A 14195-nucleotide genomic window follows, 5' to 3' on the forward strand; every position below is an offset into this window, starting at 1 on the left:
CCATCTCTCAATCTATCCACAGTAATCTTTACTTCATCCAAACCATCAATCTCTTCCCATCACGTTTGTACGTTATCTACCTCAACTCATCCATCAATCCACCTACAGTATCTACTTTACCTCACCAGTGTTGAGCAGGTTGCCAATATCCTCTAGGAATGACTCCATTTTGATTTGAGTGTCTGTGAAGAGGAAAACACCATGAGCTTCACCCTGTGTGGACTTCCTCATGATAATCTTCAGGTCATCATGCCATTCGGTGGGTCCGTAGGTCTTGGAGATTTCCACCTGGAAAAGTTCTGCCTCTGCCATGTAGGCAGCCAAGCGGGTGAGAGACTGGCGGCCGCTCCCGCCCACGCCCACCAGCAGGGCGTGTCCACTTGGCTGCTTGAGGATGCGGGAAATGCGGCACACGTGTTCGATGGCAAAGCGGAAGAGCACCAGATTCATGGGCGCTTTGCTGATGTTGTTGTACTCCTCCAGGTGTGACTCCACCACCTGTCGGAGCTGGTCGAGGTTGTGCACCTCGCGGTAGTTGCGGTCCTCGCCCTTAGGGTCGTGGAAGTCGCAGAACATGAGGCTGCGCAGGTCATCCTCAGTGACCTTTCCGTCTTTGTCCTGGTCCAGATGCTGGAAGAGCTGATGGAAGTCTTCCTTCATGTGACTCTGAGACACCATCTGTAAATGGCCTACGAGCCAGGACCGATCTGTGTCCTGAACCAGTCGATCATAGTATACCCTCAGAACCTGAGGACCAACGAGGCAAAGAATATGTGAAAGCCAGATTAGAGATAGAAAGCTTTGAAGAGATGGCAACACAGGGAGGTTTAAAGGAATACAATGGGCTATACAACAGGCTAGGTTGGCTTGACGGTAGTCTCGCTTTGCCAGACCCTCCTCCAAAGCTTGCTGGAGGAGAGTCTGGCTACTCCACATAGCATTCAGGGATGGGAGGAAAACGTGCTCTGGTTTATTGGCATTTCTTTAAACCAATCACAATCATCTTGGGCGGTGCTAAGCACCGGAGAAAAGCTGCTGTGCCGCTGCAAAATAGGCTTGGATGGAACTTGTTTTGGTGGAACATGTGTACGTTTAAAAGTAGTTTTAGTCGTGCAACAGAAATCTCAGATTGGACAGATAGTCTAGCTAGATGTCTGGATTTACCCTGCAGAGATCTGAGGAGCAGTTAACCATAGTGCTCCTATATCGACCGGAGTTTAAAATGCCAACACAAAGGCAATGGATATCCAGCCTAAATGAGTGAAATCTGGCGGATTTCCCGGCGGCAACGGAGCAATCCCGGAAGTGGAACGTCAAAGATTTGGACTAGCTTGACGGCAGCCAGTGTTTCAGTCGAGTCACCACATGTTGATTCCAAGTCAAGTCTCGAGTCTCCAGTGTTTGAGTCCGAGTCGAGTCTGAATCGAGTCGCCATTACCTGAGTTTGAGTCTGAGTCGAATCACAAGTCCAGGGAATAGTGACTCGAGTCCAGGGTTCAAGTACTCCATCACTGCCTATTACACAGAAAAGTAGTCAGAAACTTCATCCAACTTCCGAGTCCTATTACCCGAATGCTCAAGTCCGATTTCGTAAATCCTTGAGTCCGAGTTCAAGTCATCAGTGCGCGAGTCCAAGTCGAGTCACGAGTCCAGAGAATAGTGACTTGATTAATCCATCACTGACTGCAGCTATATCTTTTTTCACTTTTTGTATTTCATGATATTTTATCCGCATGTTTAGGTTACTTTAGTTACATAACTAAAGTAACCTAAAGTAACCTTGTTGTTTACAAGTTTGTTGTTTACAACATTACCTCATGCACCCAGAGCCGTTTGATGACAGATGGTTCATTTGATGTCTCTGGCCGCGACAGGCAGATGCCCTGGATGACCCGGGAGACATCCCGCAGATTGAACAAGTAATGGGACTTTGTGGGGGTTGGTAGCAGGTTCTTGGTGGCCTCCTGGTATACCGACATGGTACTTTTAACGATCTGAGAGGTCAGAGCTGCAAAAGGCTTGGGGAAAGAAAACCTGTGGATGGAATGGTTGATTCATTGTTGAGATCCCATTAAGATTATTCCCTACAGTGTAGTTAGGAAATTAAATAATTAATAATTAATGTTGTAATATTTTATTTTATATAAGGTTCAGTAGGTAACATTCATAAAAATATGTTTTGTCATATTTGTTGAAACTGTCACTATATCCTGACAGTTGTACTTGCACTCCTCCTGGTGCTCGTAATGGCATTTGGAAGTTTCCACTGCGCCTGAAGGAAAACAGTTTGACAATTTGATCGGAGATCACGAGCAGTCATTGACACTGCGTGAGAGACTCCTCGGCTCTGGTAGGTTGTTTTCCTCATGCCATTAGGAGCACCAGGAGGAGGCAGAGGAACTTTATTTTTTTTTTTTCCACAGATTATCAGATTTATGTAGTACTGTCAGGATAAAGTGACAGTTTGAGCAAATATGACCAACTGCAGCTATAACGAAACACTTAAAAAATTAATACATGAAATATCCATGATTATGGATTTTTCTTTTATCATTAGCATTAACAATGTATTTCCAAAAAAAAGCGCACTGTCAAAGTGGGAAATTGCTATTTTGATGTGAATTGATAATGATGTTTGCAGAAGTAGTTGGGTATATTTGAAAGCTTTCCAACAGATTTGATTGCTTTATGACTTGTGGTCTCTGATGTAAACACTGTGGCAGTGTACTAAGAGAGGAGGAAAAAGAACACCTTTAATGCTCTAATTATTGAAACAGAAACTGATAAATAAAATAATTGTATAATAACATTGTCCTCCCAATTTAAGGTGCAATATTGCAGTTCAAGCTGCTAAATGATCTTTGGCTAGTAATTATTTACAATTCATTCTGTTGCTTAAAGTGGTGGGACACTACCCCAGGATTTGAAAACATTGTAGGTTAAATGGGTCAAGCTACTAGAGTAGCTCAGTGGATTACATGTAAAAGGTTTAATTATGAAGATTCCTAAACTGATTCCTAAATTTGGGGACATTTTGGGGAAAGGCACCTTACAAAAATACCCATGCTACGTAGTTACCGTATGTTGAAATGCCAGTCTGAGATCCTGGAGAAGATTGTATACATGGTCTTCTCATCAAAATCATTAATGGTAATCATGTTGAAGTGGCGCAGGTACCGAGGTGTGATGGGGTTCCGCCCTCCGCCTAAACAAGCAGGACAAAAAATGAGGAAAAACTGTAATCTTTGACAGAGATAACACTTCTGATAGGTCTGGTTCAACTGAGTGCTTCTGCTACCCAGTACCTAGTTTTTTAGGCTTAATTTACTATTTGTTCAATACGTTGTTATTATTGTTTAAAAGATGACCTAACAACCATAGCTATAGTCACACATGACATACACATGATCCATATTCTTCTCATGCTCTAAGTAATGTAATACCATTTAACATGTAATCTCATTTCATTCAACATTTGTGCAAGTTTTTCTGGATCTACAGTATGTCCCCCCCTAGTGACATAGCACACAGGAACAGGGGAAGCAGTTATGTCTCAGGGTGTAAACAACTTGCACAACTCATCATGACTAGGCAATCTGAGTCAATAGAGTCCACTGAGGGGATGTTTTCTGTGGAGTGCTTACAGTCAACAGTTACTGATGTTTGAGATACAAGTTAACATCAACACATTTACATGTACATTGATAGATTATTTTAGCCAACTAATATCATAAACACAGTAAGGCAGTTTAAGTCTATTATCTCTATAATCACTGAAGAGGTGTAGTATAATTCAGAATACTTGAGGGCTCCTCCATTGTTTCCCTGGTGTGGGTTTAGTGGTTGCCATGGACAGACTAAGCAGCAACTTAGAACATCTAAACAACTGTCAGTACAGGTATCAGGAGAAAATACTGTGTGGGCACCTGAGTGAGGCACCCTTCGTCTCTCTCTTGCAGCTGTCGCAGCCAGCAGCCTCAGTGAACAGAGACGCTTTTGTGTTTACACTGGTAATGGAGGTGGAGGTGGTAAACACTTGCTATTTGTAAGCACCTTAAGGCAGTGAGGAACTCCACAAAACAGCAGCTAGTTTGTGACACTGACTCAACAGCACTTCAGCAGCAGTTTAGCGACAGAGGGGAAAAAAGTATTCACTTAACGATCTGCATTTTGTCGACCAATCTAGGGCTTTGTTGTTATTGTGGTTATTGCTGTAACAATACGCTTCTAATTATCTTTAGGGTACCACAGCTACTCACCAGGTGGTCCCATGGCACACATGACCAGGATATCCACCAAACTGATCATGGAGCAGTCCTTCAAGTCATACCAGTTCCAGTGGTCCAGCCACTGGCGCAGCAGCTCCACAGGGGGCTGGGCACCATAAACCTCCCGGGCTGGCATGTTCACATCATCCACAAATATTACCTGATGAGATATAACATTACTTGAAATAAGATTAAATACGGATAAAACCACAATGTATTTGATAGTTAAAACTACACTTTTTTATGTGCAACATTTTTAAAGATGCGTTTCAAAATAAAATATTATAAAAAGACTACAAATCTTTACAACTGCCCACATTTTAGTGACTCACTTCACTGATGGAAAACAGCTAAACAAGTCATAGCAACATAAAATATCATATGAGCATAAGAGTCTGTACCATTTTCTTTCCCAATGGAGGGCCGAACAGTCCTTTGCGTCGCTTATCTAGCTTGGACATAATAATGTTTTGGGTCTGGGCAGCTGTGGTCTGGGCTGAAAAGTTGACAAATAATGGGCAGTAGACATCCTTCTGCAGCCGATTTAATAGAAAGTCCTGAGCAACAGATATTGGAAATAGAAACACAGATTGTCATCAAATCTCATTGTATGGAAGTTTATTGTATATCATCACCGTGAACATCTAGATGCGTACAACACAATAATACAAAATGGCAACAAACAATAAGAGCTATTATCTGGAAAAGTGACATTTTGAAAATAAGTACTGTTTGACAAACAATGGGATAACTACATTGTTTGTTAAGGGTTTACTAATGAAGTGTACAAATCTGTTGAGAGACATGTGTACTGGATATTCAGATCACCTAAAGTGACTTATGAAGAGCTGGGAATGTCATGAACTCAATTCAACGAATAAATGTAATAAAGGTACTAACTTGGTTGATAATTGCATGCTTTAAGAAAGTGCTCATTTGGTTGAAAATGTTTGATCCTGGAAAATGGTTGTGATAAGCTTTGTAATCTAATTAAATGTGGCATTTAGTGAGTATTTCATTAGATAAAAAGTGGATCGCAGTTAAACCATGAAAATGACTTTGAAATGAAGTAGGGAATTAGTTGCACTCTCAGGACACAATCTAAAGTAATGTTCTGCAGGTCAAAAGGGTAAAAGCAATGAATTTTTGATTTTACATGAGGGTTTACCAAAGGGCGTTTTACTAAAAGCTAAAAGAGGCTTTCATGAAAGGCCATTTCGATAAAATGCCCTTTTGGACAAATGGCCTTCCCTGTTTACATGAATAGGTCAGAACATAGGTGAAAAAGTAGTCGTGGATGATCTGATTTTCATGGTACTTTTATTATGTACCATGTGTGTTCAGAACACATGCTCTAGCTTCCCCTGTGCCCATGTGTAGAAGTATGCACACAGTACTCTTCCACATGCTTGTACAATCATGTGAGTAATGACCTGCATAATTACAGGAGATTTGTGATGTGGATGATCACAGGGTGCAGCCAAGATGCATCATCATCCTCTTATCTAAATTATAAACCAGCGGCACAGCTTCTCTCTGTCCTCTCTGTCTCATTCCAGAGTAGAATTGGGCAGGTGAAGGAGGCTCGTGTACAGCTGTCTGATTGTACTGGTGCCGGCACCATGCAAGTCATTCTATTATGGTCTGAGTCCTGTTGCTCCTTTATCACTCCTGCCAGATTTGGGCTTCAGCCATGGTCTGCTGGTTGCGGCATGGGATAGAGCTGCTCCACCATGCAGACAGGCAGAAGAGTGGAGAACAAGGCAGGCTCCCTAGTGAGATGATCTCTATTCACCCCAGAGTCTCAAGTTTGAGCACACTAATGGATGAACTAATGAAGCAAAGGGAAGGAGGGGGGATTAGTCCTTGATATAAATAGCTGAAGGTCTGCTGAGAGATACTCAGTATTTCTCCAAGGTGGCGGTTTCACACCTGGTGTCTGTAGCTGTCTTGCCTTCAAATGATTTGTATGTGCAGGGCACTTGCTCCAGTTTCCCAAGGCTGGAGCTGGGGCTCTCACAGACAGTTCCCCAACTCGTCAAATACCGACACTTTGTCATGGCTCTCGGCATCTGATACCGTTGCACAAGGCACTCATGCAATAAAATGCATGTGCGGCCTGACCAGCCAACAAAACAGACAACAACAGAGAAGCTCAGAATACAACACACACAGAGGGAGTGTGACTTCATTCACTGCTCAGGATGCCATTACTCAACTATATCTTTACATAGAAAAAATGTGTTAACTGTTCTGAATGTTGAGTACAGCCCCTATAAAAAAGTTACGCTTTAAGACTTTGCCACTTTCAAACTAGTCAGGCAGAGAAACAAGCAAGTGTACAACTTGTATTCCACTGTAAACAATGTAAATTGAAGTGGACCATATTAGCGTATGCATATTACCCACTTGTAGCACAAAAGGGCAATGGTTTGATTAATGGCTCCCAGTTTCGTTGGTATCTTGTGCATATGCACAAGGACTCACATGCATTAGCATGCAGACGGCTCAATTCCCATTCCTGCCGATGGTTTCATGCTATTCCATTGATCAACAGTTTGTGGTGGTAAAGGCGCTAACAGCTAGCTGTCCAAATATACAGTAGATGTAAACAATAACGGTTCCAAATAGTTTAAAAATGTCTGCTTAATGAGGAAGGAGATGCATTTTAGTGAGACACACTGAATGTAAACATACACTTATTTACAAGAAAACTCAACAGAGTACTATTTCAATAATTACTGTCTTCACCTCTCACACTCAGCTGACTTTTCATTTTTTTGTGACTTTTTTTTATGTGGTTGATTTTGGACAGTGATATCATGTGGCTATGAGTCGCTGATCAGGATCGGGAAATCAACTTGACAGTTATTTTTCTGTTTGGTCACTCCACAAAATGAATGTTAAGTTGCTACTGCTAATAAAATCTGCTGGAGATGGTGGTGCATCTGCATCATTCTTACCTCAAATTCCTTTCTGCTCAACGCAAAACACGTTTTCCAAGCGTTACATTAATATAAAAAAAACGTATACAGCAAACAACTCACTGTAATGTAGACACTCTTGCCAGTACCAGTGGGGCCAATGAATATAGTGGGCTTCTGGTGGGTGACGAGGAGCTCCATCAGTGCCGTGTAGCGTACCGTGTTCTCAGTGGGCACAATGATCTCATTGAACTGCATGTCTTTGCATAGCGGGGGAGAGGACTTTAGCTCATCTGTCCACAGCTCCCACCTGCCCGGACCCTAAAGAGTATTTATAAAAAAAATAAAATAAAATTTAAAAAAAAAGGTTAAGAGATATTAAAGACCATTGTGTGCTCCCACTTAACCAAAATAACCAAAGGGACCATCTAACATTGGACACATAATATCTAGTCTCCGACTGTAGGTAAGAACATATGACAACATGGAGCACACAACTGATTTGTCTATCTTGTCAGACATAAACAATACAGATGTTTGTACATAAAAGGTCTCTAATCGTATGCAACCATTTCCTTGTGTTCAGAATTGACTTATTGATTTATATAGCCTACAAATATAACAATAATCAAATCCATATAGTCCATGGGGCAGACCAGATACAAATAAAAATAATAATAATAATAATATATAATTTAATAATAGCAGACTTCTTTGTTACTATAAAACCATACCAGCTCTCATCCTCTTTTGTAAGATAAAATTGACAAGTGCCTAAACAATGAGCCGATATGAAACTTTCCTGTCACAATTATCTGGGCCCAAACTATCTTGTATGCAATATCACTATGATAGTTACTAATATACATTGTAAATTAACTACAAAAATGTCATACAGTTCAGATGTACAACACATTTCTTCGTCTCCTAAAACCTTTGCAGGAATACATTTGAATTGTTTTCTATGAACACCTTTTTTTTAAACAAAGATTTATAAAGAATGTTGTATGCAGGAACTGGACTGTGTGGTTTATTTTTCTTTGCTGTGAAAACTTTGCTTTTTCACCATTCTCCATGATTAATATTGTATAAAAGTATTGTACTGGCAGCAAATTCCAGGCAGGTAGAGCCATGGAACAGAGACAGAAGCACAACACTTTATAAAGGTCACACAAAGAGAAAAAATGAGTGTCCCTCTTTCCCTACCGTCTGAGGAAAAGAAAGAACTATACAGGTATGTTTCGGTGTTTTTCAGACCTCACTCAAGTAAAAAAAAAAAAGAAAAAGATCAGAAGCAGCCCTACCTCTTTAATGAAGCGATATTGGTAGACTGTTCCCTCATTGGGCAGAGGCACTGTGAGCTGTTTAGGTGGCGCATCGACAGTGGCCAGAATGCCGTGGCAGGCACGGGTATCATCACTTAAAGGGCCATCCAGTACCTCCCTGACCACAGCATCAAACTTTACCTGGCCTGAATCGTCACAGCTAGCACCCACTGACCACACCAGGCAGAACACAAAGATGCCCTGTGTAAAAGGAAAGGACAACCATCACTTTTTTTAAATTATTATTTGTGTATATAATGGGTATCAATTAGAACATGAAGGCAATGGTGAAAAAGATCCCTCTTATGTTATGGGTTGGTGTGTTTTATCTTATTTTGGTAGTCTGTTTCTGTTCTGTATTTTGCTCAGTTTCCTGTTTTATTTTGATAGTTTGGTTTTCTGTCTTGTCTAGTCTGGTTTTATCTTGTCTTGTGTTTTCCCGCCTTTTTTGATTGTACTGCCCAGCCCTAATGTGTTTCACCTGTTTCCCAGCCCTTGTGTCACCTGTCTTGTGTTTCCTTGTTACCCTGTGTATTTAGTCTTTGTCTTCCCCTTGTCTTTTGTCAGATCATTTTGTGTCCTGTCGTGGTGTTCCGTGTAAGTCAGTATTTTCGTCTCCTGTCGGTATTCCTTAGTGATTGCTCCTGTCCGTGTTTTTGCTCCAGTCTCTTAGTTTTGTGTTAGTCTTCCCAGCGGTCTCTGCGCAGTTTTGTTTTTGAGCTCTGTTTTTTCATTCTGCATTTTGGACTACCTCAGTTATACTCCTTATGTTTATTTTTCTGCGTTTTCACTATTTTTGTATTCCTCTTGGTTTTGTACCCTGGATTTTTGTTTTTGAATTAAATCTTCACATCAAAACTATCCTCAGTTATCTGCCTCTGCACTTTGGGTCCGAATATACACCAGCCACACTAAACATTTTAAGTGCCAGTCCTTCAAAAACCAACTAAAAAAAAAACCCTTTTTTTTTTGTATTTTATCATTTTTCTACGGTACTCGTTTGTTAAACCGTAATCCAAAATGAACAAAATCATGTTCAAGATGGTGTTTGTAGGGAAAAGTATATGTAAATATGTAAATAGATACTCGCACACTAAAACCAAAGTCAAACATCAAAAATCCCTGAGCAGAGATATGGGTAGGGTTTGCAGTCAAAAATCTCATTGCAGACAAGGTTTGCAATGACTGAATTGATTAAAATGTACATGTAAATGTCTCAACCAATGTACATATCACTTCATGAGGCAAACAACTGAATCCACAGAGAAGAGATGTCTTTGTTGAGGGAAAAAACAGCAGGAATAGTGTAGGAATTGGAAATGGCCTATCATGAGGCTTAGCAGCCTCATGATAGCTCATGCTGTTAAAAGGCTGATTAATTCAACACTTTGATAATGACTGGCTGAGAAACATAGGAGAGAGGGTTGAAAGGCATTCATCAGTGCAGCGTGCCACAGGGGGATAATAGCAGTGCTTTCAAAAGACAGAGGCAAAAAAATCAATTCGCACTCAGGCAGGGGGCAGAGGAAAGGGCTCATCTGCTGAAACTTTTCCACTCTTTGTGGGCCTGTGTGGAGGCAGTATGTGTAAAAGGAAAAAGGCAGACTCTTTGGTGTATTCTGTATCTGAGTTTGCTAAAAGAAATCATTTTTTGGATGTGTGTTTATGGAGCAATGCAACGGGTACCACAATAGCCAATGCCAAGGTTCATTTTTTTGTTTTACAGTTCACAGCTGCGAACTCATTGTTTTGATGTAAGAATGCAGAGGTAACAGCAGTCTGACTTAAGCCGAAAATAACACAATCAAGCTACACATAGTAGGGATGTATCCAATTTTCCCTTTCAAATATTAGTACTAACAATGTGACAATTTCATGAAATTTGTTGGAGCATTTGCTCCAGCTAGGCTGTTTGTGAATTAGGCATTCGCACAATTTGGGAAATAGTAAGTGGGGAAAATCGAAGTTAGGAAGGGTCCTAACTTCTATATGAGGTAAGGGTAGAATTGGCGTTATTGGTCTGTCAACCTGTTGCAATGATAGCCTGTAAGCCACTGTTGGGTCATGCATGGCCATCGTCCCCTGTAATTTTGCAGTGTATCTGGCACCATTGACTCTTTTAAGTCCCCATCATGATAGAGAGCTGCCTTCTTTCACTGACTGCCTGTTTTCTCTTGCTATTCAGCTTAGCAAACCAGTGATTTCACTCGATTATGTATTGTTTGCCCCCAACATGTATTTCTGCATCCACAAGCAAAACCACAGGTGTAGAATGTCAATAACAGACATAACAACACTTGACAGTGCCATTTACAATTTTTTTATCAGGCATATTCTCAATTTGTATCCTAAGAATACAACAAACCTGTTTATTCACATTCACAGTGACATGAAAATTGGCTAGTTTGTTTTACTTGTCTCACTGCAATGTTATTTGGAGTACAAAGACATAGTACTTACGAGTTATTTCCTCTCACCTAAGCACAGAACATATGTGCTTGGTCAGCTGAAGTCTTTGTAGTGTGTTCAAGTGCAACTTTTTAAAGGGGACCTTATTACACTCTTACCTTACGCTCATTTTCAGATTTCAGATTCATATTTGTATTGTGTGTTTCTAATAGAACATGTTTACATTAAAAAAAACACTTAATTTTTCTCTGCCCATGGCCGCTGCACCTGTATTCACCCTCTGTCTGAGATGCTCTGTTGTAGCAGTCTCTTTAAGCCCCCTCCTGAAAAAACCCAGTCTGCTCTGATTGGCCAGCGTTTCTTCGGTCTTTTGCATCTATGCTCTGGGTGTCTCTGTACCATGCGTCATTGCAGCCGGGGATGACTGTAACGTAACTGTTTAATATGAACATCTGACTTTGTAACATTATTGATATGACAGAAAATGAGGAAAAGCATAATAGGCCCCCTTAAAAGAAGAAGTGAAAATGTGAAGTGACATCAGTTTGTCTTGGAGGTCTTGGATGTCGACTTGGTGTTTCTAAGCTCTTGGTGGTGTGGTTTGACTGTTTTTTTGTACAGTCTAGTATCATATTGACTAATTTGACAAGAGAAAGCTGTATGTTGCATCATGCAAGTAGATGTTTAACACTGAGATGAAACAGAGGCATAGTTGTGCTAAGACTAGTGAGAGTGGGAAGTGGATATTGTATGTGGTGGACTGCTTCCAGGACACAGGCCTGCACTGTAAAACCTTTGTGTAGGATTGTGGGCCTACAGTAACTCAACAATGCTGTCCAATAAAACATAATGGTTGTTTTATGATGCTGTAGCCACTTGTGGGTTGACATATTCAATTAATATCTTATTTTTGTTATTTGATACTATAATAATAGTAGCTATACTATATAGTGTATGTACTATATAATTAGTAGCAGTAGTAGTAGTGGGTGTGTACACAAACCTCCAACCAGGAGCAAATATCTTTTTCATTCATGCTCTTGATCTTTGCTTGGTCATGAAACTCATCCATCATACAGTCCATCAGATTCATCAGGGACTTGACTAGATTGGCGTCAGAGGTTGGGGACAGCTCCTGAAAGCAAAAAGAAACAATACACATTAAAACTGTGATGTCAGAATACACTACAGGACTCAGAAGTCAATAAAAAGTAGTAATAGTTGAATAAACACTGGTGACTGAAACTGAAAAGTAAAACTAACTATTTCAAAAACCCTAAAAACTTTGCTTCTTATAAATGCGGGGAAAAATACACGTATATCAATGTTATATTTTGGCATTTTTGTAGATGAAAAATTCCCTTTGAGTAAAATAAGCTAGAAAATAAACTATTTCCTGAGGATGGTTAAGCACCTTGGTGGCCTTTCGAATGAGCTGTAGGCAGGCTGGCAGTATGCGGTCGAAAAGGGCAGTGATGAGGTCTTTGTGCGCTGCATTGACTGTGGCGGGCAGGGTATTGAGCCAGGACAGCATAAGGGGCCGCCAGCCAAGCATATGAGGCTCCATGTAGATCATACCACAGCGAGACACCTGCCACAAACATACAGTATATCACATTTAAAAACACACATCTAAACCAGTGGTATTTATCATAAAAACAATCAATTTATAACAGTAGTATTCTTAATGCAGTATATATCCTAACTAATGAGCAAAACAATCCGACCAGTACCCAGAATGCAATACTGTAAACTAGATGTGGACATGCAGTGCAGTGCAGTGCAGGTGAGCATTCTAGGATCTAGGATTGTAGGTGTTGTGGTCCCAATTTGTTTGAATATCGTAACATTTATGGAGTTCATCCAAATAGTTGCATCATATCCTTTATACTGGTAAATTCTGTAAGTGGGTGTGTGCTGCATATGTGATAAAATGTCTAATGAATACCTGATGACTATATTACAACCTTTTCCTAAAGAGAAGCTTTTGATGAGATCCCATAGCTCCAAGTCTCACTCAAGGAATAGCTTCAGGAAAGAGTGCAGATAAAGTTAGAACAAAGAAGAAAGATGAGCAGAAATGGGTGAAGGCATAATGTATGAGCTGTAGCTAAGAGATGTGCAGATATGATAAGAGGAAAAAAAGAAAAGTAATGTTTTAAGATAGAACATGAAGGGAAAAAAATAACTTTCACAGACAAAGAGAGTAACAGATGAAAAATGAAGAGAAAAAAGGGAAAGAGAGATCAACAGTGTACAAAATTGATCCTGCACAAAGTACGGAGGAGTTCACTGTGATCAAAAATGGCAATGCCTCTGCATTCAGCGTGATGAAAGGAACAGATGCCAGGCTATAGAGAATCACAAATACAAGTCTGCAAAATAAAAAAGTAGAGCCAGGGAGATGCAAAGGTATTCTCTCAAGGCATCTATGTATTGCAATCAAGCCTTTGTTACTGCCTCATAACAAATAACCCTACGGACAGGTACAATTACAATATTATTGTATTATTATTTCCTTTGAAACGCCTGCAAAAATACCTGCACAACTGGGGGGCTGGATAGCATGTACACCCCAAGTGTTATGCCCTTCTGGTGAATGTCATCATTGGCTTGTAAAAAGAAGTAGCTGGTGACACTACAGGCTTAGCACATGACTGTCTGCACTTAACCCAAGCCAACAGCAGAGGTAGCAGTGACAATAACTGTACTGCAAAGGTAACTGGACATTCCAAAATCAGAGAAAATTGGGGAAATTTAACAAAATGAAATTAATCTATTGCCAATTTGCATGTTACATTGCCTCAATTGGGTATGAAAGAAGATAAAACAGCGGGAAAAAAGGCAGGATATGAAGTCCTGGAATGGCTAAATGCATTAAGATATTTTTAAATTACAGTCAATCAAAAAAAAAGCAGTAAGTGAACTAACTGACTTTCAAATAGAGTACTTCCTTGTGACTGTCTGCGCTTAATAGCATTCATTACACCCATCTGACACTTTAATGAAGATTAAGCAAAGACTAAATGTGATCTGAAAATACTGAGCCAAGGATGTAATCGATAAAACCCACAAATAGTTTGTTTCTTTTTTTGACAAACTCTACACTGTTTGGGTAGAGCAGACACTGAGATGAATACTAGAGCGTGTGTGTAATGAAGACAGGCATGAAGGGCATCATGAGCAAAAGCTTTTGTGTAATTGGAAGGTTGATGAGATGATGTGGAGGGAGTGATGGAATATATTCCAAAATATGGTCAGAACCAGTG

The 14195-nt window shown here is 40.2% G+C and overlaps 1 protein-coding gene across 1 annotated transcript in view; it reads right to left on the reverse strand.

The window, feature by feature from the left end:
- dnah7 (dynein, axonemal, heavy chain 7) overlaps nucleotides 1–14195 on the reverse strand; it is a 90983-nt gene that overhangs the window by 28164 nt on the left and 48624 nt on the right. Inside the window, exons 33-41 of the mRNA XM_031291338.2 lie at nucleotides 12341–12517; nucleotides 11930–12061; nucleotides 8497–8718; nucleotides 7316–7513; nucleotides 4670–4825; nucleotides 4260–4428; nucleotides 3079–3205; nucleotides 1815–2034; nucleotides 121–747 (exon numbers count right to left, since the gene is read on the reverse strand). Of these exons, the coding sequence (XP_031147198.1) occupies nucleotides 121–747; nucleotides 1815–2034; nucleotides 3079–3205; nucleotides 4260–4428; nucleotides 4670–4825; nucleotides 7316–7513; nucleotides 8497–8718; nucleotides 11930–12061; nucleotides 12341–12517 (2028 nt within the window). The remainder of the gene's footprint in view (nucleotides 1–120; nucleotides 748–1814; nucleotides 2035–3078; nucleotides 3206–4259; nucleotides 4429–4669; nucleotides 4826–7315; nucleotides 7514–8496; nucleotides 8719–11929; nucleotides 12062–12340; nucleotides 12518–14195) is intronic.

Source organism: Sander lucioperca, chromosome 8 (genome assembly GCF_008315115.2).
Source record: "Sander lucioperca isolate FBNREF2018 chromosome 8, SLUC_FBN_1.2, whole genome shotgun sequence".
Classification (NCBI taxonomy): domain Eukaryota; kingdom Metazoa; phylum Chordata; class Actinopteri; order Perciformes; family Percidae; genus Sander; species Sander lucioperca.